Source organism: Sodiomyces alkalinus (genome assembly GCF_003711515.1).
Source record: "Sodiomyces alkalinus F11 unplaced genomic scaffold SODALscaffold_1, whole genome shotgun sequence".
NCBI lineage: Eukaryota > Fungi > Ascomycota > Sordariomycetes > Glomerellales > Plectosphaerellaceae > Sodiomyces > Sodiomyces alkalinus.
The window spans coordinates 4824188-4848134 of NW_021167079.1; the positions used below are offsets into that span (position 1 = coordinate 4824188).

Below are 23947 nucleotides of genomic sequence, written 5' to 3' on the forward strand. Positions count from 1 at the left end.
GATAAAGGATTAGATAATCGGCGGCCTTATAGTAAATAGGCCCTGGATTAATATTAAAGCGGTATAGCCTGGATACTATAAACGCGATATTAGGCCGCGACATCATTACTACGTATAGTATAGATCCTATCTTCCGTTAATAGCTTTTAACGTCCGTCGAGGTCCTTAAATAGGGTAGTAGTTCTGCGATCTTAATTAGGTGTATTAGGCGATAATTACTACTATACTTACTATTATTATTTAGCTTTAATAAGCGTTCTAACTTAGTAATATAATCGCGTTATAATAGCTAGATTTTACGGGTAACGCGGTCGCGAATAACCTTAATAATAAGGAACTATTATAGAGGATCACTACCTTATAGGTTATAGTAGTGTTATAGGTTATTAATAGCCTGGTCTATCTACGGCTTATATTATTCCTTATAAGTAATAATAATATCGTTAACGTAGAAGAATAGGATTAAACCGCGGCGTAGAAAATAATATAGTTCTTACGGTACTATCTAGAAGCCGTCCGCTAAAAGGATAGCCAAAAACTGCTTTTACTAAAGTAATAAAAACTCCTTAAGTCTATATAACGTCTTTTTCAGGTATAAATAACTCCTAGGGGCTACAAAGCCTAGCGGCGGGTATATAAAGATATCGTGGGGGAGGGGCGCGTGTATAAACGCGTTTATAACGTCGAATTATAATAGCATAAGGTTAAATCGGGCGGCGATAACTATTAACGCGCCGAATAACCGTCCTGCTAACGTTACTACGTATATCTCCTCGAGCGAGGATTAATACTACTAATCTCCTCGTACTATAAGCCTTTCCTTATATTTATATAGAAACCTATACTTATCGAATTTATATATTATCACCTATATCGAGTTAAGAACCTGATATCTATCTACTACAGACGCTAGCACCTATATCTATAACCCTATCTTCTTATAGCTCCGCAGGTAGTCTTCTTATACCTATCGGAATAGGTGGCCGTAGGGGTGCGAGGGTATATCGCGAGGGTTCTTCGGAGGAGGAGGGAGGTCTTTACGGTGGATCTTTACGGCCGCCGGGGTAACTGCCGGAGTAACCGCCGGAGTAACCGCCGGAGTTATATTTCCCGATATAGCCTCCCGGGTTATACTTCCGGTAGCTACTACCGGAGATATAGATTTGCAGGGTATTATTAAACACCGCTATAATGCTACAGGCGTAGACCTTTTTAACCGTAATTTAGTTAGCAGAGTCCTATTTAATATATATATATTAGGGGCGTAGCGGCTAGCGTTAAACGTAGTAACCTAATAGTCTCTTTTCTAGCTATCTCCTTACCTAAGCAGTCGCGTTCCCCTATCTATAGGAAGCCTTATAGCTATAACTATAGGGGTATCGTAGCATCGTATTCCTCTATCTATAAGGAACTCTACGGCCGTAACCGTAAAGAATTCACAATTTCCTAATATCACGGCTACTATTGGCGCTATAACCGATAGCGGGGTTATTAGTAGAGTAGGAGGTAGTGGATTGGGCGAATATAAACGGTAATCAGGCGCTATACCGGCTAAACTATATAGTTTATAACCTAAATCTTATCCTAATTAACTCGAGATAGCCTCCTTTACCCCTTTATGGCCGGGTATTATGGACTATAACCTTAACTGCAAAGCCGTCGAGGAAAGGGATCCGGGGGGAAGCTCCCCCGGCAAAGGGTTAAGTTTAAAATAAGCAGTTATATAAGGGAGGGGGTCCTTAGCTTATACGTCTATAAACGGCCGTGAATCTCTAGCCCTCTCCTACTCCATCTAACTAATCAGGTCTTCTAGTTACTCCTTAGTTAATTAACAGAGGTCGTCCTTAAAGGTAGCGATATAGCCGTTAAAGAAGGCGCGTTTATTAAAATCTATATCGCGCGTTCGAATAACGCGGTTATAGCGGTATAGGCTAGGCACCTAGATACGGAAGATATTAGTAGAGTCGTAGCGGATAAGGTAGCCGATATAGGCGCGGGGAGTAATACGATTTAATAGCTTATTAGGGCCCTTTTAGGCGTCCTTTATTATCGCGTACGCCTTATATCCCTAGGCTTAAAGATATAATAAAATCGGCTTCCTTCTAAAAAGGACCTCGTATAGCGTTTTCTAATCCTTATTTATACTGCCTTCGTGGCGTCCGGTTATAGACGTATATAGCCGTGGGAATAGCCTTAGGCTATATAAACGGCGGTAGTTTTACGTGGATATTTATCGTATAACCCTTCGAAATAACCACGGTAATAGCGTATTCGGTACCCCCGTTCTACGTTTAAGTGTTAGCAGCAGATACCTCTAAAAGGATACCCTTATTACGCAGGAATTAGGTGATATCGTGGGCTTAAGTTAGCTTATTATTAGATTCAAAAACGCGCACCTTATAGCCTAATTAGCGGTCCACCTAGGCGAGGAATTCCTTAATTATTACGAGGATATCCATTACTAGCTTGCTCTTTATAACGTAGGTGGCCGTAAAACCACTATAACGGTCGGTAAAAAATATAAACCGCGAGTCCCTGTTAGATATTCGGTTAAAATCCGAAAAATTAATCGCCTACCGCTCCCCTATATAGGTAGGTACGGTGCGAGGGCACCTACTAATATACCGTTTAATCTTTATAAGCTCGTAGGCCTTATAGTCGATAGTTATTAGTCCTTTTATTTTAACCCCCTACGTCTACTCTTCTAGGTGCCTAAGTGGTTTAGGGCTAGCGTGCCCTAGCCGCAGATACTATAAGATACCCTCCGCCGTGCTTAGATACCGTATCGTCGATTTATGGACGGCTATTCGGGTAGTAGAAGAAGAAAAGCCTGGAAAAGTAGCCGCAGATTTATTAGAGGGCACGTATTTAATAACGGTTTAATCGAAATGGTGACTTAGCTAGTATAATATAGATTTATCGGAACGCGGAATACAGTTATTAGGTAGCTTTTAATTCTACTAGTATCCTCGTAGTTATAATCGTTAGTTTAAGATTAAATTATAGGCAAAATCTTCGTAGTATATAACGTTTAATAGTCTAAAATTAAGGCCTCCTATTAGTCTATTTAATCTCACGGTCACGTTCCCGTAACCTTTAATAGGCAGGGATAAACTACCGGCTACTATATATCCCCTCGCGTGGCGGGTATAAAATCAGAAAAACGGGAAAAATCGTTAAAGATATAAATAATAGCGCCGGAATTAAGGATAGTAGAGGCTCGAAGAGGGTAATTAGTAGTAGTGCCCGCCGTAAAGCTAGCTACGTGGGAGATACCGCTACGGACGCTACTATAGTTAAGTCACGCCTTTTTAAGCTATACAGAATCCCGGCCCGTGTCCTTCTTTAACTTTTTTACGGCGCGTAGTTCTTCCACTTCCGCCCGTATAGTAGGGTCGTATTTAAGGATCCGGTTAACGGTTGTTTTAGTGTTTTTGTAGGGCGTTTAGCCGTCGAACGCTATCTCCGAAAAGATATAGTAATAGGCGTTAATATTGTGATACGGCGTAGTATATACTCGATAGGGTTCCCTTTATCGGAGGGCAGATTAACGTCTTTTAGAAGAAGAACGGTTAGTTAAAGTAGTAGAAGGTATAGCTATAGATACTGCGGTAGTAGGATTCTTAGCTTTATTCTTCCCACGGCCGCCCTTTTTACGGGGCTTAGCTGTCAGGTGCCTGCAGCAGTGGTCATAATAGGTCCCTAAGAATAAACCTATAGGGGTCCAGGTATACCCCGTCTAAGACCCCTCGAGGCATAAACAAAGCAAGTTATTATATAGTAAACAGAATAGTTCCTTAAAGCAAATAAGGCAGCCCTCGAGGAAGCCAATAAGGCAGCCCTCGAGGAAGCAAATAAGCAGTCCTCGAGGAGTAGAGCGTAGCCTTAAGGAGCGAGGGAGCCTCCCCTTTAAAGGGGAGGCCAGCGATTAATCTAACTCTTTAGCTATACCTATATTCTAACCCTATTATAATCCTATTATAATTACACCTGGTTCCTTACTTAACCCTACCTTTTCACTCTTTACGACTACCTATTTAACATTTTAATCGCTCTACCCTTTAAGGGCGCGAAGACCGTTAAGGAGAGTCACTAAGATATCTAACTATCACGAAATAAACGATCCTACCTTCGATATTAATAAGGCTACTAGTTAGTTCGAATAGTAGCTCCGCGATAGCGAGACCGCTTTTATAGAAAACGCCTATAACCCCGCCGATAAGGAATATAATAGGAACACGCCGGGAACTAACACTATACTAGCACCTATCCCTACGTCTACCACCGCTTCTATCCCTATCGCTAATACTACCTCTACTACTACCTTTACCCCTATCACCGTCCCCGCTTCTCCTATAACCATAATGGGATAGGCGTATAACTCTAATCTGCCCCCGTATATAGACGTTAACCTAGCTATACTAACGGATAAATAACTAGACGAACGCGTTAAATAGATAAAGGCGTAGAACTATTGTAAGCGTAAGCTCGCTTATCTCGCTAAGCTAGAGGCGGATACTACTACCGTCGCTACCGCCGCTATTAATCCCACTATTAACCCTAACCTAGTTAATACTACTATCTACTATCGTATAGCTAAGCCTTAGCGCCGTATTATTATAACCCTAATAGGATCCTAGTATACCTATAATATATCCACGACGTCTTCTATACACGGATCCGCCACCTAGGCTAAGTTTAATTTCCCCCTGCCTAAGTAGGATAGTATATCCTAGGCTAAGTATCGCACGTTTATCTAGGAGACGAATTAGCGGTTTAACCCAAATTCCTAGTCCTTCCCGACGGACGCTACGAAAAACTACTTTATTATATCGTGCCTCCCCTATCACCTTAAGGAACGCTAGCAGGCTAAACTACGATATAAGTATGATAGCGACTCTAATAGGGTTAGCTAGGCTACCCTATAAGCCTAGCTATCCCGCTAGGTTAATAATAATAATACCCGCCTATAGGAGATAGCGGTATAGATCCAGAGCGAGTCTATTTCCTCCTAAAAAGAAAGGGAATCTTACGCTAAATTTATATAACGGTGGGAAGCCCTAGAATCGGAACTACCGGGCGAGCTCCTAGACTAATAGAGGATTTAGATAGTACTAATAAGAGTCCTCCCACCTATTCGGGACTATATAGTATCTATAGGGGTCCCTAAGGACTACTAAGACCTAGCCCTAGCCTATTATAGGGCTAAGGCCTTAACCGTTACTAACGGACTAGCCGGTGCTCGGATAAACTTTTAGTCCGCTACCTAATAACGCCGCCACCGCTTATATATCCCTAGCCCTCCTTATACCCCTGCTTCTACCCCTATTTCTATATCTACCCCTATGTCTATACTAGCCTTTACGCCTAGCTACCCTATACGCCCTAGACCGTTATCGTACCTTAACTCTATTACTTACTATAATTATAACTAAAAGGAGTATTACGCCACTATATACCCTAGCCCCCGTGCTAAACGGCGCTCGAATAATAGTAACCTAAATACCTAACTAGTATCCACCTCTCGTCCTATAGTCGGCCGTGTCACGGGCGAGGTGCCCTAAGAATAACACCTATCTCGAGTAACCCCCTTTACTACTATTATACTGGTAGAGGCACGTGTATCCCTTCGTCGAGGTAGGGAATGGGTGTAGACGTCGGCTCTCCTTAACGGAGGCGCCGATATTAACGTTTAGATCGGTCCCTCCTAGGACCTAGTTAGGTTTCTAAAGGGTCCCCGGTCCCGGTATCCTGGATTACGGAAGGACACACGAAGGCTACTACTCTTAGGTCCCTTTATAGGATTATCACCACCACCGACTACTAGGGTCGGAAAAGAGTATAGCGCACCGAGTTCCACGTTATACAGCTTAATCCCTAGGGCGCCCGTATAATCCTAGGAAGACTATAGCTTATAGCCGTTAACCCTAATATTAATTAGTAGTGTAGTATATAGACCTATCTCTTAACCTACGCAGAGCTTAGTATAGTTATATTACCGAGAGAACTATATAGGGTAATTAAATAAGCTAAGTCTATCCTTACTCTAACCTATATAGGTTCTATGCAGGGCCTATATATCGGCCACGTCGGCCTAGCAGAAAACCCTTTCGTGGGATATAAAGATAAATTCTTAGAGGCCGGGGAACCCCATACGCTACCGGAATAATACTAAGACTTCGCTAATATTTTTAACGTCGAAAACGCCGGATAGCTACTAATGCACTAGTAGCAAGACCACGCTATTAAGATCGAGGAAGGGAAGAAGCCTCCTTACGGTCCTATTTATCCCCTCGCCGCTTAGGAATGGGAAGTGCTGCGTTAATACCTATAGGACACCGTTATAAAGAGATAGATTAGACTATCTACTAGCCCGGGCGGCGCCTCTATTCTATTTATTCCTAAGAAGGGTGGTAAGCTACGTCTTTATATTAATTATAGGGGGCTAAATAAGGCGACTATTAAAGATCGTACCCTATTACCCTTTATTCACGAAATGTTAGATCGGCTATTATTAGCGTAGTACTATACTAAGCTAGATCTTAAGGATATATACTATCGGTTACGGATTCGGGAAGGCGACGAGTAGAAGATAGCGTTCCGGATAAAATACGGCCACTACGAGTACCTTATTATACTATTCGGGTTAACTAACGCCCCCGCGAGCTTCTAACGGTATATTAACTAGGCACTAACAGGCCTTATTAACACTATTCACGTCGTGTACCTCGATAATATCCTTATCTATAGTAAAGACTTAGCTACCCACCGCGTGTATATCCGCGAGGTCCTAACTAGGCTTAGGCAGTAGTCCCTATATACTAACCCCGATAAGTATAAGTTTAAGACTAAAGACGTGGAATTCCTCGGGTTTATCTATAGTCTAGATAGGGTACGTATAGACCTATCCCGCGTTAAGGCTATCCGCGACTAGGAACTCCCTAATAGTGTTAAGAAGATACAGGTCTTCCTAGGTTTTACGGAGTTTTACAGACGTTTTATTCGGAACTACTCTAAGGTAGCCGCCCCTCTTATAGACTATCTTAGAGGGGCCTATACTAAAGGCTATACTAGCGGCCCTACTAGGGGCTATACTAAGGTCCTTATACTATCCCCGTAGGCCTAGTCTACGTTCAAGGAAATAAAGCTACTATTTTAGAAAACGCCTATACTACGGTATTTTAACCCCGCTCTACTAATACGTATTAAGCCCGACGCTTCTGCTTTTATAATTAGGGCCGTTATTGGTTAGCTTAAGGATAGGCTTTAGAGACCTGTTACGTTTATATCTTATAAGCTCCGCGGCGCTAAGCTTAATTACAGTATACCCGATTCTAAGCTTATAGCTATTATTAAGTCTTTTCGGACTTAGCGGCACTACGTGGCCTATAGTTAGAGCCCTATAGTAGTCCTAATAGACCACCTAAACTATCGCTACCTACTAAATAAGCCGAAGCTTAAGGGGCAGCACGCGTGGTGGCTTAAGGAGCTCGCCCCGTTTCATTTTAAGATTCGGTACCGTCTAGGGACGTTAAACCCCGCGGATAGGTTATTAAGAAAGCCCTAATATACGCCCTATAAGCGTGCCCTGGTTACTAACCGGGCTAAGGCGGTAGAGTCTTTTTCGAAGCGTTTTATAGTAGGGCACGTAAGGAACCAGTATATTTCCCGTACTACCCTCGGTTCTATTCCCGCTCCTCCCGTCTTACTGGAAAAGGTGGTTAAGATATAAGCGGATAATCCTTTTTCTATCTTAGAGTCCTTCTTAAGGCGTTCTGTTTTAGGCTATACCGGGGACTAGCGTGGTTCCCGTAATAACCCCGATTATAATTTTCCCGCTCCTCCTACCTTAGTGGTTAAGATATAAGCGGATAACCTTTCTTTAGAGCCCGCCCCTCCTATTTTAGTAGTAAAGATATAAGCGAATAATATTTCTTTGAAGCGTTCTGCCTTAGGCCTATATAGGACCTAGGATAGTACCCGCGCCATTCCCGCTCCTCCTATCTTATCGGAAAAGGTGGTTAAAACGTAAGCGGATAATCTTTTTATGGAGCCTATATCGAGGTAGTTTATTTTAGGCCTTATCGGGAACTAGGGTGGTTCCCGTACTACCCCCGATCGTGTTCCTGCTCTTAATTCCCCTACCTTACTAAAAGAGGTAGTAAAGGCGTAAGCGGATAACCCTTTTTACACTAGATAGCGTAAGGCCCACGGTAACAATACCACGTACGGATACTAGTCTAGGAGTAGTAGTATCCTTTGTTTTAAGAATCGCGTTTTTATACTAGACTACTCTGGCCTCCGTTAAAAGGTCCTGTAGTATTTCTATAATAGACCTAGCGTATGTTATTATAGGGTTATAAGAACTATTAAGAGGATTTCGGATTTTTACTTCTAGGATTATCTCCCGCGGGATATATATTAGTTTATACCCACCTACGGCGTGTATTAACGCACTAAGCCGCGGTACTATAAGCTATATAGCGAACTAGCGAGTCTTCTAGTACCTTAGCGCCCTTTTATAGAGATATCTATTAACTTTATCACGGGCTTACCGCCGGTTTATAGCGCGACTATAGACAGGAAAAGGGATACTATCCTTATAGTAGTATACCGCCTAACGAAATACTTTATCTATATCCCTATAAGTAGTGCCCTAATGGTGGAAGGACTCGCTAAGTCCCTATAGTATTACGTTTTCCGCACTTTTAGTTTACTTAACGGTATTATATCTAATAGCGGTGTGTTATTTACGAGTCGTTTTTAGGCGACTTTATATCGCTGCCTTAGCACTATATAACGCCTATCTATAGCGTAGCACCCGTAGACGGATAAATAGACGGAGCGATAGAATCAGAACCTCGAGCACTATCTACGTGTATTCTGCTTATAGGAATAGAATAACTAGGTCGACCGACTACCGTTAGCGGAGTTTACCTATAATATAGCGTGGCACTCTACGATACATTATACCCTATCCGATACCCTAATAGGCTATAACCCCTAAGACCTTAACGAAGTATAGCTCCCGAGGGTAGGCGAGGTCCGCGCCGCTAAGGCAGAGCGCCATGCGGAGTACCTTATAGCCTAGCATTAATCTATCTCGGACCTTATTAAGAAAGTATAGGTCTCCTACGAATAGTACTATAATAACGGGCGTGCCTAACGGAGGTTTAAAGTAGACGAATATATCCTGCTATCGATAAAGAATATCCGATAGAATAGGCCGTCGAAAAAGCTTAGCGATAAGTTTATCGGCCTGTATAAGGTTACTAAGATTATCGGCACGTATAGCCTAGCCTACTAATTAGACCTCCTCAAGGGTATAAGGATTTATAATATCTTCCCGGTTTTCCTGCTAGAACTATAGAGGTCCTGCGATAGGTTATAGCCGGAGCCACCCGAGGTCGACGTTGAACCGGACTCGGATAAGTACGAGGTTAAAAGCTATCTTTACCCACCGATATTAGGGTAAGCGACGTTAATACCTTATTAAATAGGCAGGGTATAGCGATAAGGAGAATACTTAGGAGCTAAAACGGAATGTCCCCGATAAACTCGTTAACGCCTACTTTAAAGCGAGGCTAATAGGGGACTATATAGGTTCCTATAATATTTCTACAAGAACTAAACGGGTTCGTATACTATTCCCCTAATAGATATAACGTAAGGACGTTTTTCCCTCCTTACGGATAATAAGACTTACTAGGAATTAACTAGGTTTATACACTATCCCCGTATCGGCTATATTAACCTAAAAACCCCTTTAGTGGGTCGTGGAGATAAATTCTTAGGCAGGGACCCCCCCTTAATCCAGATAAGGACTATATAGGCACTATCACCTCTCCTCTTATTTTCTTCTGTTTAAGCGTTCTGGCCTTAACCTCCTGCTTTCTTCCTTTAGAGCGTTCTACTTTTAACCTCTATTCTCCCTTTTTTAAGCGTTCTGCTTCCGACCTCTATTCCTTTTCGGGCATAACGCCCTTAACCCCGTTCTTATTCCTTTAGCATAATAACTTATCGCCCTTAAAGTCTATTTTCCTCTACGATTCCCTTAATTAACCGTTATAATAGAGACACGATTATATTATAATAGAAGCATAGTTAGGACTATTAGGGTTACGATAGGAATACCCTAAAGCTAGTTAGAAGAAAAAAAAAAAAGGAAAAACCTAACCCGAAGGCTAGTAAAAAACCTAAAAAGAAAATTACCGTTTCCTCTATATATACCTATTACGCCCCCGAAAGGACGTCCTTAAACCCTACTAACTCGTTATCTAGAGGTGTAGGCTCGCGCCCGACCCCCTCGCTATTATCCTCTATATATACCTAGCTCTACCCCGCGGTAGTAGCTATCACCCCCTCTTACCTACTACCCGCGGATAGCGTTAAAGGCCGAAAAGACAGAGGCGTTTTCGCCTTCTACTTCTTCTTCTTCTTCCCTGATAAAGGAGTTAGGGGCGTTAGAGCCTTCTTTCCCTTACCCTTCTTCACTAACGAGGTCGGTACTATATCGTTATTATCGGGCACGTTATAAGGATCCGGGGGACTCTAAGAACCTTACGGCATAAAGCCTTAAGGTTACGTAGGACTACTATTACTAAATATATCGTTACCTATAAAGATAACCCCCGCGGGGGCTAAGGTAGACCCTAAGGGTATAGGTATATTACCTTCTATAGCCTAAGCCTAGGCTAGGTTAAGGGTAGCTATCTACTCGAAAGTAGTAGCCGTACGTTCCTAGGCTATAAGGTCGCGCTAGTATAATGCTAGGCGTTACTACTCGATATCGAGCCGCTACTACTTAACGGTAAGCCGCTGCTATTATAACCCGATAAATTACTTAAGGAGCGACTCTATACTATTAAGCCTCTTATAGATATCTTCCGCCGTTTTCTAGCAGGCGTCGGTAACCTCCTTAGCCTAACGCCGAGTAGCTATAGCTTCCTTGGTAGACGACCGGTTAACCTTTAGCGTCGCTTAACCTAAAGCCTCTCTAAGGATAACCTAGTATCGAACTGCTATAGCCTAATACTATAAAAGGATTAGTAAGGGTACTATATATAGTTAATAACAGGACGTAGCTAATACTTACGCGACGACTCTCGTTTGGCCACCTTTTTCGATAGCGATAACTAAAACCTTCTATAGCTACTCGGTAGCGTTCTTACCGGTAATAGGAAGCTATTATACGTGTTAGACTAATAGGACCACGGAGTAATCCACGAAAGGAGGGGCTATAAGGATTAAGTGGTGATAAAGATATATAACTTACTACGCGGCATTTTAGGCTATTATGCTTAGAGTAGTAGTAATATTTATTAGTACGCCGACCGTTATCGGTATATCGGTAAGTCACGGCCTTAATAGTATACGTCTTCTCTTTAAAGTTAATCGTTACTAACTTACCCGTATAACGTATATAGGGGGCCCTTAGATCCCCGCCTATACCGATATCCACTACCTTTTAGCGGGGAGCGACCGATAGTATAGTAGTCGACGTTAAAGGCGTAGCCGTAGTAGGAGTAGAAGGCTCTAGCATAGCAGGCTATAGGGCTAATTACCTAGCGGACTATAAGATTAACGCCGTAACTATAATCTTAATCCTTTTAGAGGATCGTGTTATACTCGTAGGAGTAGCGGCGCGTTTATTATTATAATCTTCCTAAGAAGGTATAGTAACTATACTATATCTCGTAGTTAGCCAGTATCCTAGACTAAAGACGTGGGAGTACTTATAAGATAGTAGTTAATTAATTAATTAATTAAGTAAAACTATAAACCTATAATCGAGAAATTAAGTATAGAAGAGGAAGAAAAGGAATAGGAAGAGGGAGTAATAGTAGGTTACGAGATATCCCATATAGCGGTTATATAGCACCTATTTTAGGATAAAGAAGGAAGCTACGAGTTCGCGGAAGGAGTAACGTTAGACCCTATGTGATACTAGCTTAGGAGTCTTTATAGACGGATTAAAGGGATAACCCAGGAGGATAAAGGGGCAGGTCTAAAAGGCTCTTAGGAGGGAACCACCCTAAAGCCTATCACGGTCTAGGCTAGGATATTAGCTTTAGTAGTTTAGTCGATAAAATACACCCTAGTCGGGGCCATAGCCGAGGAAGGCTCTAGTTCGGGGCATCGGGGAATTTAGAGAGGGACTCGGAGGCTAGGTTTTCGGAGGAGCCAAAAGGCCGGCACGGACCGGGCGCTCCTAAGGACAGGAGTATCCGGGGGAGGTCGCTATATCAGGTGCCTATAGCAGTGGTCATAATAGGTCCCTAAGTGTGAACCTATAGGGGTCTAGGTATGTCCCGTCTAAGACCCCTCAAGGCATAAACAAAGCAAGTTATCACACAGTAAACACAATAGTCCCTCGAAGCAAATAAGGCAGCCCTCAAGGAAGCAAATAAGGTAGCCCTCGAGGAAGCAAACAAGCAGTCCTTAAGGAGTAAAGCGTAGCCTTGAGGAGCGAGGGAGCCTCCCCTTTAAAGGGGAGACTAGCGATTAATCTGACTCTTTAGCTATACCCCGTTCTGACCCTATTATAATCCCATCGTGATCACACCTGGTTCCTTACTTGACCCTACCTTTTCACTCTTTGCGACTACCCATTTAATATTAGCCGTGGCCTCTAAGGTATCTTTACCCTCCTCGCTTCCGGTATATAGTATAGGGAATACTATAGCGCGGTGGCTACCGCGTTTTCCTTAGTCCTTAAGTCTAGTATTAATATATTTCTAACTAAGGGTATAAAGGTCTTCGAGTATAACTACTTAGTTATCTATAAGGCGTCCCTTGGCCTTAGTCTAATTATGGCCGGTATAGGGACGTATACCTCTATAGAAGTCTATAACCTATATATACGTGGCGGGCTTCGAACCGGTATCTTTATAGCTTTATAGTAGTAGCTACTACTTATCTAACTACTCCCCGAGCGTCTTAAGGCTATTCGCAGGATAACGAGTATACTCGATATACTCTTCGTGGGTATCGGTTTAGCGGGTGGCTAGGTACTAATCCGTATCGCGTTTAACGGTGTCGTATACCTCGCGAGGCGTGCCTCCTTATAGTAATTATCTACGGCTTTAGTCGATAGTATTAACCTGCTAGGTTAGTATAGCGTTAATCCCCTTTAGGTAGCTATCGTATTACGCTTATAAGATCTTCCAGCACGCGATTTTAACGTCGTACGCCTTTTAGCCGGCCTCTATAAGGTTAAGATATTATATAGGGGTACGCCTAGGCGTTATTAAGGGGAAGGAGTCGTAATTCGGCATTATAGGCTCTTTAGATGACTAAGTCGGATCGACTAAGCGGAGAAACCTCTACACGTTATTATAGGTAGTAACCGATTCGTATAGGCGTCGCCAGAGCTCCTAATCCTTATAGGTTTTATACGTAATATGGCTAAGATACGATATCTTAATAGTTATTTATAGATTAACACGCTATATCGGCGCGGCTAGATAGCTTCTTAAATCGATAGTAGTGAAGGTAAAAGGGTAAGTAAAAATAGGTATATCTTCACTTAGCAAGTAAGACTCTTAATTATTAGATAAAGCGTAGTCAAAATCGTTATAAAATAGGTCAAGATTAATTAAGGTAATTATATACAATTATAACTGTGTCAGACCGTCAGGGAAACGCTACCGCCGTATTTTATATAGTGCAGATTCTGCAAGCGTCCACCCGGATTATACTCTTAGCAATCCGGCCTATTACGTAACCGAAAAGACTATGGTCTGTTCGACATATCGTAGGTTTCTACGTCTTATAGCCATCATTCTCCATTCACTAGTAGAACATTAGGATAGAATCGTGCTCGTGGGGTGAATCGTGGGGACAAGAAGGAGGTTCATATCTTAAGTGGGGGATACGTCGTGGGGTACGGAGAAGTCGGACTTATATGGGGGCCTCCCCTTCCGTTCCAGACGGGACCGAACAGATGATGTTAGCGTCCAATCATACAAAGAATAGAAGGGCTTGGCTGTCCCAGTTTGGTCATAGGTGGGCGAGGTCGCGGGGTTATGTGGGGAGCACTCCACTGAACGTGGGGTAGAGGATGCCACGTCGGTCAGATCTGTTTGCCTCGCTTTGCTTTCTCCCGAACTATTTACAATGTGTATAGGCATCCCGCCGTTTCATCCTCGAGGTCCGATTGTCCCAAAACCTTCCATCGAGATAACACAAAATTCACTCTCTCCTCCAAACCCGACATTACAGAAGGGACTACATGGTACTCCACGCCCTCCCGTTCCAACAAGGCGCGAAACGTTCGAAACGTCTCTGTCCATTCCTCCATATCGAGCGGCATCAATCTCACCCCATCATCCAACAGCCAATCTGCACTGGGCTCGCACAGGATCACCAGCGAAGTCGCCATTCGACCCCGCAGCGACTTCCAGGCATCCGACTCCAGCATTTTCCCGGCGGCCCACGCCCCGACGTGCATCAGCGCGTAGACAATGGGGTCGACCCCGGAACGGTCCGACACCAGCCACGGTGCCTCTCGTAGAGCTGAGGTTTCTGACTCGTGCTGGGCACATAGGATGAGCTCCTGCAGTCCAAGGCACCGCTCAGGGTCATCCCTGATGTCGGCTGCCGTGAAGTGGTATTTTTGGAGAACACATCTTGCTACCTCTTTGATGATACGTGGTTGCGGTAGCGTCGTGTTGGTCTCATTTTGCAGCCTCGGATCCTTTTCTACTGCGTTGACGAGCGTCGTCTTGCCAGTGCACTGCGGGCCGACGATGTAAATATTCGGCACTTGCTTGGCCATTTGACTCAAATGAGAAGTGGAGTAACGATTTCCGTTCGTCGTGGTAACAAAAAACCCAAGAACGGAGGCGAATGAGTTTTGGGTGGTCGTGGTAGTTGAGGGATACTTTGGCAGTAGGACAAGCCCGGTTAGGAGACAAACGGCCAGGGGCAGAATATCTACTCAATTACAGATGAAGTGACAAGGGCAGAATTTCAAGACACCAGACCAATCCATTAATATGAAAGGATGGAACCTCTGTTTCCATGTTTAGGCGCTGTCAGCGGACTTCATATACCTACCTGTACCTCACCTTTACCCCGACTTGATAAGGTAACACATGATGCCCCCCTTTGTTGTGTAACTCGAGCTACACGCGCCCATTTGTTGGATGTCAGTGCCTGCCTGCTTGGGTACTTGGATGTCACTGGTCAGTCTCCTCTTGTACCTTTCTTGTGGTCGGCCTCCCGCATGAGATGATGAGCTTATCGCAGGCCCAGTCGACTGTCGGTCGAACTTTCCCAGCTTTCCCCTCCTGATCATATGAATAAAATCACCTTATTTTCGGGGCAATGAAATTCCGACTGGATCCCAAGTGGCGGACTCATCCCTAACTGCCACCACTCAACTCCTCCCCTTGCCCTCCTGTATTTCTCATGATAACCTTCACTCAGCACAAGTTCTAGGTACATAACTGACCAAAGACATCGGCAAGTTACAACTACTACAGCCAAATGCGTCCCAAACTTCAAGGACCATGAATCCCAAAGCATTCAACGCAGTCCTAAAAGATACGATCACTCTGGATGACCGTGTCTGGGACTTCCAACTTCCAAACCTCCCATCTCACTCCGTCCTCGACAAGAACAACCTCGTCAAGACAATCGTCTTCACCACCAATGCCGACAAAAGAAGGCAGGAGATCCGCCTCCGCTTGGAGCCTCTGGGCACGAACCGCGCAGTAACGGGCGAACCTCCTAGCCGGTTCCTCGTCGTCTCCGCCCTCGAATTCCGTCCGCTCCATGTTCCCGCCTCAGTACGCGGAGGCGGAGCGACATCGTCTGGCAAGGAAGTCAAGGGTACCCACCCGGCCACGGCGAGAGAATGCACCGAATACCTCATTCGTCTCCTCCGTGCCGGCGTTCGCGTGCAGGGGACTCATTACAACTTCTATGGTCACAGCAACAGCCAGCTCAAGTCTCGGACGTGCTTCCTCTTCGCCGCCTCCCGGGACGAGATTGCCGCCAAGGTCGCCGCCCTGGGTGACTTTACCGGTATGAAGACCGCGGCGAAGATGGCAAAGCGGATCGGTTTGCTCTTTTCCTCTTCTCGTACCGTGTTGACTATAGATCCGGCCCGTTGTGAGGATATCCCCGATGTCGAAGTTGATGGGTATACCTTTACGGATGGCTGTGGGCTGATCGCGCCGCGGCTGGCCCAAGACTTGGCGAGGAGAACCCGCGTTGTCTTCAGAAACACTCGCTACACGCCGTCGGTCTTCCAAATTCGATATAGGGGGTATAAGGGGGTTGTGACTGTGGACCCGAGAATGAAGCCCCCCGGTCCAGTGCTTAGGCTTCGCAAGTCGATGAAGAAGTTCAGCGGCGGCAACGACTATTCCTTTGCTGTTGTCGAGCATTCCAAAGTAATTCGAATCGAACCCCCAAGGCTCAAGCATCCAATGTTCTAACCATCTTCCCTCCAATTAGCCCTTCGTCTTCGGCTATCTCAACGACGAAGTTGTCATCCTGCTGCAATTCCTTGGAATAGAACAGTCCGTCTTCCTTCGCAAGCAGCAAGAGCACTTTGAATTCCTTTCTGCCGCTCAGGTCGACCCAAGATCTGCTTTTCGCTTCCTGTCTTACCTCAACAGGCCTGACCTAGCCGAGAAAGTGCTCATGACCTCACTTGAAGATGTTCGCCCGGTCATCACCAAGCTTGTCAACTCCGAATACGACAAGATGCTCAACAAGAGAGACGAGCAGAAATGCCACATACTGGTCCCACAGTCTCGGCTGTTATTCGGCGTATGCGACGCCTGGGATGTCCTGAAAGAAGGCGAGTGTGCCGTGAAGGTCACTAGAGACGGGGACGGACAGCCGTATGCTCTGAGTGGCATGGAAATTCTGGTGACGAGGAATCCCTGTTTGCACCCGGGCGACTTGCAAAAGTTCAAGGTTGTCCAGCGGGATGAACTTTCCCACCTTGTGGATTGTATCGTCTTTTCCACCCGCGGGAAGAGACCTGCTGCGGACTTGATGTCCGGTGGGGATCTGGACGGAGACACCTGTAAGCCCTTGAAGCCCCCATCCGCCTATTGCTGTGTTTTTTCACGCTGACAAAGGCTATGAGTCTTTGTATGCTGGGACACGGACTTGATCCCGCGAACCATCTCTCAACCAGCCGAGTACCCTGGAGGCCGAGAACCGCTAAATTTCAAACCCATCACAGATGATGATAGGCTTGTGTACTTTGCCAAACATACCAACGCTTCTCTCGGACGGGTGAAGAGCCTCTATCTTGACTGGGCAAGGGTTCTTGGACCCATGAGCCCGCAGTGCCAGGAGTTGAATCGACTCTTCTCCCAATGCGTCGACGGCAACCGGATCAGAGTGCCACAGAAGCTGGAGAATGCGCCGTCACCAACGCCAGAGACGCCCCCCTTCATCTTAGACGTCCTTCACGACGCAGCCAGACAGGCCATCGAAGATGAGGGGATGGTCAATCTGGAAGGATACACCTTTGATGCCCTCGAGCTGCTGTTAAGCCGCGACAATATGGCAGTCTCGGAGTTTGAGTTATTCAAACTGACGTTGGAATGGTGCAGACGAAACGCCTACTCACCAGAGGAATTCGTCCACCTCTTCGACTTCAATGTTCTCACTGCGGAGGAGAAGGCTTGGGTCTTGACTCAACTGCCGTCCTCTTCGACCGCGCCGAGTCTAGTCATGAATGCCCTGTCCAGCTCTGACCTACTCAGTAGGGAGGAAATTGACCGGTTTCATCTCGGCTCACCCGGGATACGGTGGAAGGCATTCTACAGCTCCTCCCGAGACCGTCTCGCCACATTTCTTGAAGCAGGCAGTAAGGCCCTGGCACTCTTTCACAAGACGTTGCTCGTGATTCGAGTTGACGATCGCTTAACGGTCGCGATCTACGTCCCGCAGAAAATCGAGACATCGCAGGACTGCCTCGTCGACGACCGGGTGCGTCTCATCGCCGTCCCTCATTCGCAAGGTGGAGAGAGGCAGAGCCGGCTTGTCCTCCCGACGAAGAAACGATACCGCCTGTACTGCGATGGAGGTACCTTCCAGCTCTTCGAGAATCAACGTGGTAATACGTGGATCTTCATCGGTCGATCTCCTTCTGACGACAGCGGTTACCGTGGAATCGAGAACAAGGGAGACAGGCGCCGACAGCGACAGGCCACTCTTGATCAGGGTCACAATTTCGACTTCCGAGTGAGCATCGCGTTGGACAAGTTCAGCCGAGGCTTGCAAACCCACGTTGGCCGCGTGAACCGAAATGGCGTCTCTGCAGCGGTGAGTTGCCCCCTATCCCGGACCGCACCCGACGCCGCACCGAACCCTGTGCTCTGGTTTGCAAAGCCCACTGATCACATCTTAATCCAGGAGATTTACGTGATAAGTAATCGAGATGTGAAGTCGATGCGCACGCTAGAATTGTGGCTTCAGCACATCGACACCGAGGAGAAACACGAGCTTTTCCAACAGACGCCAAAAGACTACTCCACGTCCACCCTGCGGGACGTGGACTGGTCCTCGGAGCCCAAACACATCGCTCAAGTCGCCAAGTTCGAAATCATAACAACTTTGACCACACTTGAGACAATAACGGCGTACCGCGAGGTCTTCGACTGGCTCTTAGAGAGGGATCAGAAGGCTCTGCTGATCCGGTGTTACGACTTCCTGTTGTCGGAATTGAGACGTGGCGGCCTCAGTCAAATCGAACCCAGGGAACTGTTGTGGGCAATGCTATGGTTTCTGAGGCGAGCCCCATTTCTTGCGCTCTGTTTCTCCAAGCTCGAAGACTGGAACCGACTACCCGAAGACATGACCGCCGTCCTAGAAATGTCTGGCGCTGAAATCCTCCGAGCCTTCGTGTTGGCGGTGGAAGTGAACCAAGGTCTTGTCGTGACTCCGTTCCGAACGGTCTTGTCCCAACGAAAATCTCTGAGCCTTGACGATTTTGCCGATGTGGTAGAACTGATTTCCTTGACGGTACAATCACCAGACGTCGCTCTCGATCTCCTGTTGGAGTGCTTGGAAACCGAAAGCCTCCGACTTCTCCCCGGGCGGCCAGCAGTCGTCCGTCATTTCGTTCGCAGCGTGATTGGCATCGCGCTCGATCACATCGGAGAGGTCCGAGAGCAAGGGAAGACGCGCAAAGACTTGCTCGAACTGCATCCATGTCACGACGGCACCACTCGCTACCCGTTGGTTGAGGTCTCCTTTCGGATAGATGCCCCCGGAGGGACCCCCGAGACGTCGGCACATGTTCGTTTCTTCGCGGCCAGCGCCCCAACAAATTCCACCAGCGGGAGGCGGTATACCATGGACGCCATTGTCCGTGAGAGCCAACAGGGCCTCGCCAAGTTTGAGTGTTTCCATCCACTCCCCCCATTCTATTCGCTTTGCTCATGGAAGATGCGGCATTGCGGCCCATTCGTGACCACGGCAACTATGTTTGATGCCGTGCGAAAATTCGCCACGGATTCCGACGACTGCTGCCACATTGTAAGCGACGTGCTGGGAATTCGAGGCTCGGGGCCCTTGGCAGCGTCAAAGGAAGGCGATGGGGAGGCATTCCCACAACTCAACAGAAGCCAGGCCGCTGCCGTGCATGCCTCCTTGCGACATCCGCTGACATTGATTTGGGGTCCACCAGGGACTGGAAAGACGCAGACCATCGTGCAAATCATCCAGTCGCTCCAGGGAGTGAACACAGAGGCGCGGATATTGGTCACCGCACCGACACACAATGCAGTGGACAATGTCATGCGCAGGTATCTACGCCAAGCCCAGCCTGGAGGAAAGGGGCCCCTGAGGGTGTCTACAGAGGTGAGTGGTTTCGACGCGGTTCTCCTTGGGCAATACCTTAGTTAGCTGACAAGCAGCCCACCTAGGTCAGGAAGGTAGCACCAGACCTCAGAAAGTACACCTGTGACGCCATGGCAGGGCAGGAGATATACAACGACCACGCCGCCATGAGACAAGCAAAGAAAAGGGTCAAAGAATGCCCGTTGATCTTCACGACTTGCATAGGCGCCGGGTTAGGCCTGCTCCGCGGGCTGAGCTTTGACGCCGTCATCATAGACGAGGCGTCTCAACAGACCGAGCCAGCGTCTCTGGTGCCTCTGACCAAGGGATGTCGCAAGGCAATTTTGGTCGGAGATCATGTCCAGTTACGACCCACTGTACAGCAGCATGCGGCCTCGGTGGGGTTCGACGTGTCTCTCTTCGAGAGGCTTTATCGCCATGAAGGGCGGGGCGGGCCTGCCAAGGTGATGCTTGACACACAATACCGAATGCATCCGAGTATTTGCGGTTTCATATCGGAGCAGTTCTACGAGAGCAAGCTGCGTACGGGCATTTCCGAGCGGGATCGGGTCCCGGTCCACTCGGTATTCCCTTGGCCAACAGGAAAAGGCGGAGGTCGGGAGCAGATGGTCTTCCTCGAGTGCGGTGCGAGGGAGGAACTCGGTCAGAAGTCCAAGCTGAACAAGGCGCAAGGAGAAATGTGTCTTCGGGTCTGTCAGATGCTCCAGGCGAGTGACGATGCGACGAGTCAAGAGAAAGCAGCGGGGACGCAATTCATTGCCGTTCTCACACCGTATTCCCGCCAAGCCGAGTTTACGAAGCAGTTGTTGTCCGGTCTAACCGGCGACATTGAGGTTTCCAGCATCGACGGGTTTCAGGGCCGGGAGGCGGACATCGTGGTGTTTATGACGGTGCGATGCAACGAGAACCAAGAGATTGGATTCCTGACTGATATGAGGCGCATGAATGTTGCCCTCACGCGCTGTCGCTCTGGGCTGATCGTCATTGGGAATCGGGCGACGCTGGCTGGGGGAGAGGCAGAGCTGGAGAGCACGGTGATGTGGCGGCGGCTTTTGAACCACGTGGTAGAAACGCGCCTGTCAACGAGAGAAGAGAATTAGAAGTCTCAACTGTAACTACCTGGATCAAACAGTCAGCCATTGAAAAGCGGTATCAGTGGCAGTCATTGAAAAGGGGTATCAGTGGAGTGATGGTGGCATGGGATGGGCGACTGTGTAGGAATTGGGGATCTGAAAAAGTGCCCGACCGTATCGCTCTTCTCAGTACGGAGGTCTGCGTTCAGCATCCCCGCGTGTTCACGTGACTTCATGTTTCTCGGGGGGGGGGGCGGGGTACGAGGAGCGTCGTATCATGTGCCCCTCAACGCGGGCCCTCTTCGTCTTCTCGGAACCCATCCGTCTTTGAAACGAAGAGGTACACAATCATTCCGATCTGTTTTTACTGTCCCTCGCTCTCCATCGCCTCCTCCTTTCAAAGCGTTACCATGTCCACCATCTCCGTTGCTAGTCTCCAACACATCACGGCCAACAAACTCTCGCAGTTGCTCCTCGCCGAGCAGGCCGCAGCCACCGAGCAGGCCGCAGCCACCGAGCAGGCCGCAGCCATCGAGCAGGTCGCAGCCACCGATCCCACCGTTTCTGTAGTCGATGTCCGCGACGATGGTGCGTTTCCCTTCCTGCCGATCTGGCCGGGCGTCATTTTACTCTTTCACTCCTTTGGGCAATGCCAAACTGCTGACATCAACTCTTTCGCAGACTACATCGGCGGCCATATCAAGGGCTGCATCAACGTTCCCTCGCGTTCGCTCGACGCCATGATGCCCTCTCTCGTCCGCCGACTACAAGACAAAAAGACTGTCGTCTTCCATTGTGCTCTTTCCCAGCAACGAGGGCCCAGCGCTGCGCTGCAGTACTTGCGGGAGCGCAACCAGATCGTCAAGCCGGGGACAGGGGCGGCCGACGTCAACCTGAACCAGACCGTTTACGTCCTCGACCGGGGGTTTGTCGGCTGGCAGGAAACATATGGCGAGGATGAACGCCTGACCGAAGGCTACGTCAAGGAACTATGGCAGGACGGGCACTGAGCTGGCACTAACGATCACCAATGCTTCATGCAGAATCCGAAAGTGTCGTCCCTCTCCAAGCAAGACCAACATGGAGATCTTAGCCACTCCTGGACCCTCCCTTTCCCCTACAGATCCCCCCCTCTGCGACCTTCTTGCGTCGATCTAGTGGTGTCGCCGGCGAATCACGACTCGTTGCCGGCTGAACGATGTCGATACAAGCCGGCAGGCATCTAGGACCGACCCATTGACTTGTGAAACTCTGGGAATGAAATGGGAAACCTCCAATTGCATGGGCCCTGTTGGTACGTCGCAAGGCACTGCGAGAGCTATTCTGCCAGCAAGCCGCTGGATGACGATAGTTACCAACCGTCCGACTTGTCAAGAGCATCATTACCGAACATGACCGAGTTCAAGGCGAACTCGTAGGCAGATGGGGAGCAACGCGAGGGCGAAATGGCCTAAGCATAGTTTCTCGCTTTCCAATGCAGCCCTTGAGGCAATAAAGCGTCGGCAATGTGATATTGGAAAATTGGAAAATCAAAGGCCTTTGAGCCCTACCTGTAACTCCATCGTGCACGTAATTACGGATACTCCGTAAATTGTTGATGTCCGCTGGTTGGTGACGATCGCCGTGGCTGAGATTGGCTCCCGTGGCTGACTAACGTACCAAACGGCTCCATAAGGTACCTTAGTGGTGTCAGGGGTTCCTCAGGTACAGGCTTTGCAAGGTACGTAGGTACCTCGGTTCTTGACTCGTGGGGCTGCCTGTCATGGTGGGGTTCTCCCAGCGTGGTGTCATTTGCCCTGCCATCCATGTCTGCATTTGTTTGCGCTCAGACTTGTGATAATAACTTCCGACTCGCAAAATCCGGCCCTTACTGTTTGCTCGCTCTCGTTTTCATCCCACCACCCACTCCATCTCTTCGGTCGCTCCTGGAAAGCCTCAGCACCCTGCCACCATGTCTCCCCCTCCCAGCGCTGCGGATGGCGCAGGCGGTTGCTCTAAAGCCGACGACCAGGTAGACATCAACAGTGCGTGACCATTTACTCAGTCCTTTCCCTCCTCACCCCGTACGCGATCGCGCTTGAACTGCCCTGACGCGTCTTTTACTTTTATTCCGCAGATCTCGGTTACGTCAAGACGCCCCAAGTCGACGGTCCATGGACCATTGAGAAAGTGGTCGCTTCCATCTCTGACGATGCGCCGCCATCCTCTTCGGGGACCAGCTCGCCCTTGCCCTTCTTCCATATGCTCGAACGCCTAAAAACAACCAAGCGCGAAGGATGGCGCCGCTTTGGCATCGACAGGTATATCCCATTCCCACCGAGCCCCGGGGCACCGGGCGAGCATGCCTCCACCACGATCTTTTGGCGACTGTAGCTTACCTGTACAATTTCTTTTCTTTTCTTTTTTTCTTCTTTTCGTTACAGGGGAGAATCCATCGCCGACCACATGTACCGCATGTCCCTCCTCACCTTCTTCGCCCCGCCCGCCCTGGCGCCCCGTCTGGACCTCAACCGGTGCATGAAGATGTGCCTGGTACACGACATGGCCGAGTCGCTCGTCGGCGACATCACGCCCGTCGACGGCGTGCCCAAGCCGGAGAAGAACCGCCGCGAGGCCGACACCATGGACTATCTCACCCGGGAACTGCTGGGGAACGTGTACGGCGGGCTCGCGGGGGCGGAGATCCGCGCCATTTGGCAGGAGTACGAGGACAGCGAGACGCTCGAGAGCCGGTTCGTCCACGACATAGACAAGATGGAGCTGCTTTTGCAGATGCTCGAGTACGAGAAGCGGGCCCGCGGCAGGCTCGACCTGGGCGAGTTTGCCTACGTCGCTACCAAGTTCTCGCTGCCGGAGACGAAGGAATGGGCCGATGCGTTGCTCAAGGAGAGGGAGAAATTCTGGGGGTCCGTGGAGCATGTCCACGGAGAGGCGGGCGTTGAGGGAGGGGTGAAGCGCGACACCAGGGAAAGGCAGGACGAGTATTACTCCAAGGGAGTGAACGAGTGAACGAACAGTGATTCAACGTCTTGCGA

The 23947-nt window shown here is 47.9% G+C and overlaps 4 protein-coding genes across 4 annotated transcripts; 3 read left to right on the plus strand and 1 right to left on the minus strand.

Moving 5' to 3' along the window:
- Positions 1-14007: 14007 nt before the first annotated feature.
- On the minus strand, positions 14008-14985 carry SODALDRAFT_327131 (hypothetical protein). Its single transcript, XM_028610343.1, has one exon. It carries the CDS (start codon positions 14777-14779, stop codon positions 14114-14116), a length of 666 nt encoding a protein of 221 aa, XP_028470772.1. The 5' UTR covers positions 14780-14985; the 3' UTR covers positions 14008-14113.
- A 423-nt stretch (positions 14986-15408) lies between these two features.
- Positions 15409-17292, plus strand: SODALDRAFT_27691 (hypothetical protein). The gene is made up of 5 exons (XM_028608035.1): positions 15409-16119; positions 16201-16403; positions 16468-16686; positions 16757-17047; positions 17111-17292. The coding sequence occupies exons 1-4, from the start codon at positions 15516-15518 to the stop codon at positions 16808-16810; spliced, it is 1080 nt and encodes a 359-aa protein (XP_028470773.1). The 5' UTR covers positions 15409-15515; the 3' UTR covers positions 16811-17047; positions 17111-17292.
- A 4183-nt stretch (positions 17293-21475) lies between these two features.
- Positions 21476-21907, plus strand: SODALDRAFT_265374 (Rhodanese-like protein; the record flags this gene model as incomplete). The annotated part of the gene is made up of 2 exons (XM_028607478.1): positions 21476-21500; positions 21594-21907. Coding segments are annotated over 2 exons (339 nt in total), but the record flags the coding sequence as incomplete, so codon positions are not given.
- Positions 21908-22863: 956 nt separating this feature from the next.
- SODALDRAFT_336523 (HD domain-containing protein) lies at positions 22864-23921 on the plus strand (the record flags this gene model as incomplete). The annotated part of the gene is made up of 3 exons (XM_028612602.1): positions 22864-22936; positions 23029-23212; positions 23336-23921. 3 exons carry the CDS (start codon positions 22864-22866, stop codon positions 23919-23921), a joined length of 843 nt encoding a protein of 280 aa, XP_028470775.1.
- Positions 23922-23947: the final 26 nt, after the last annotated feature.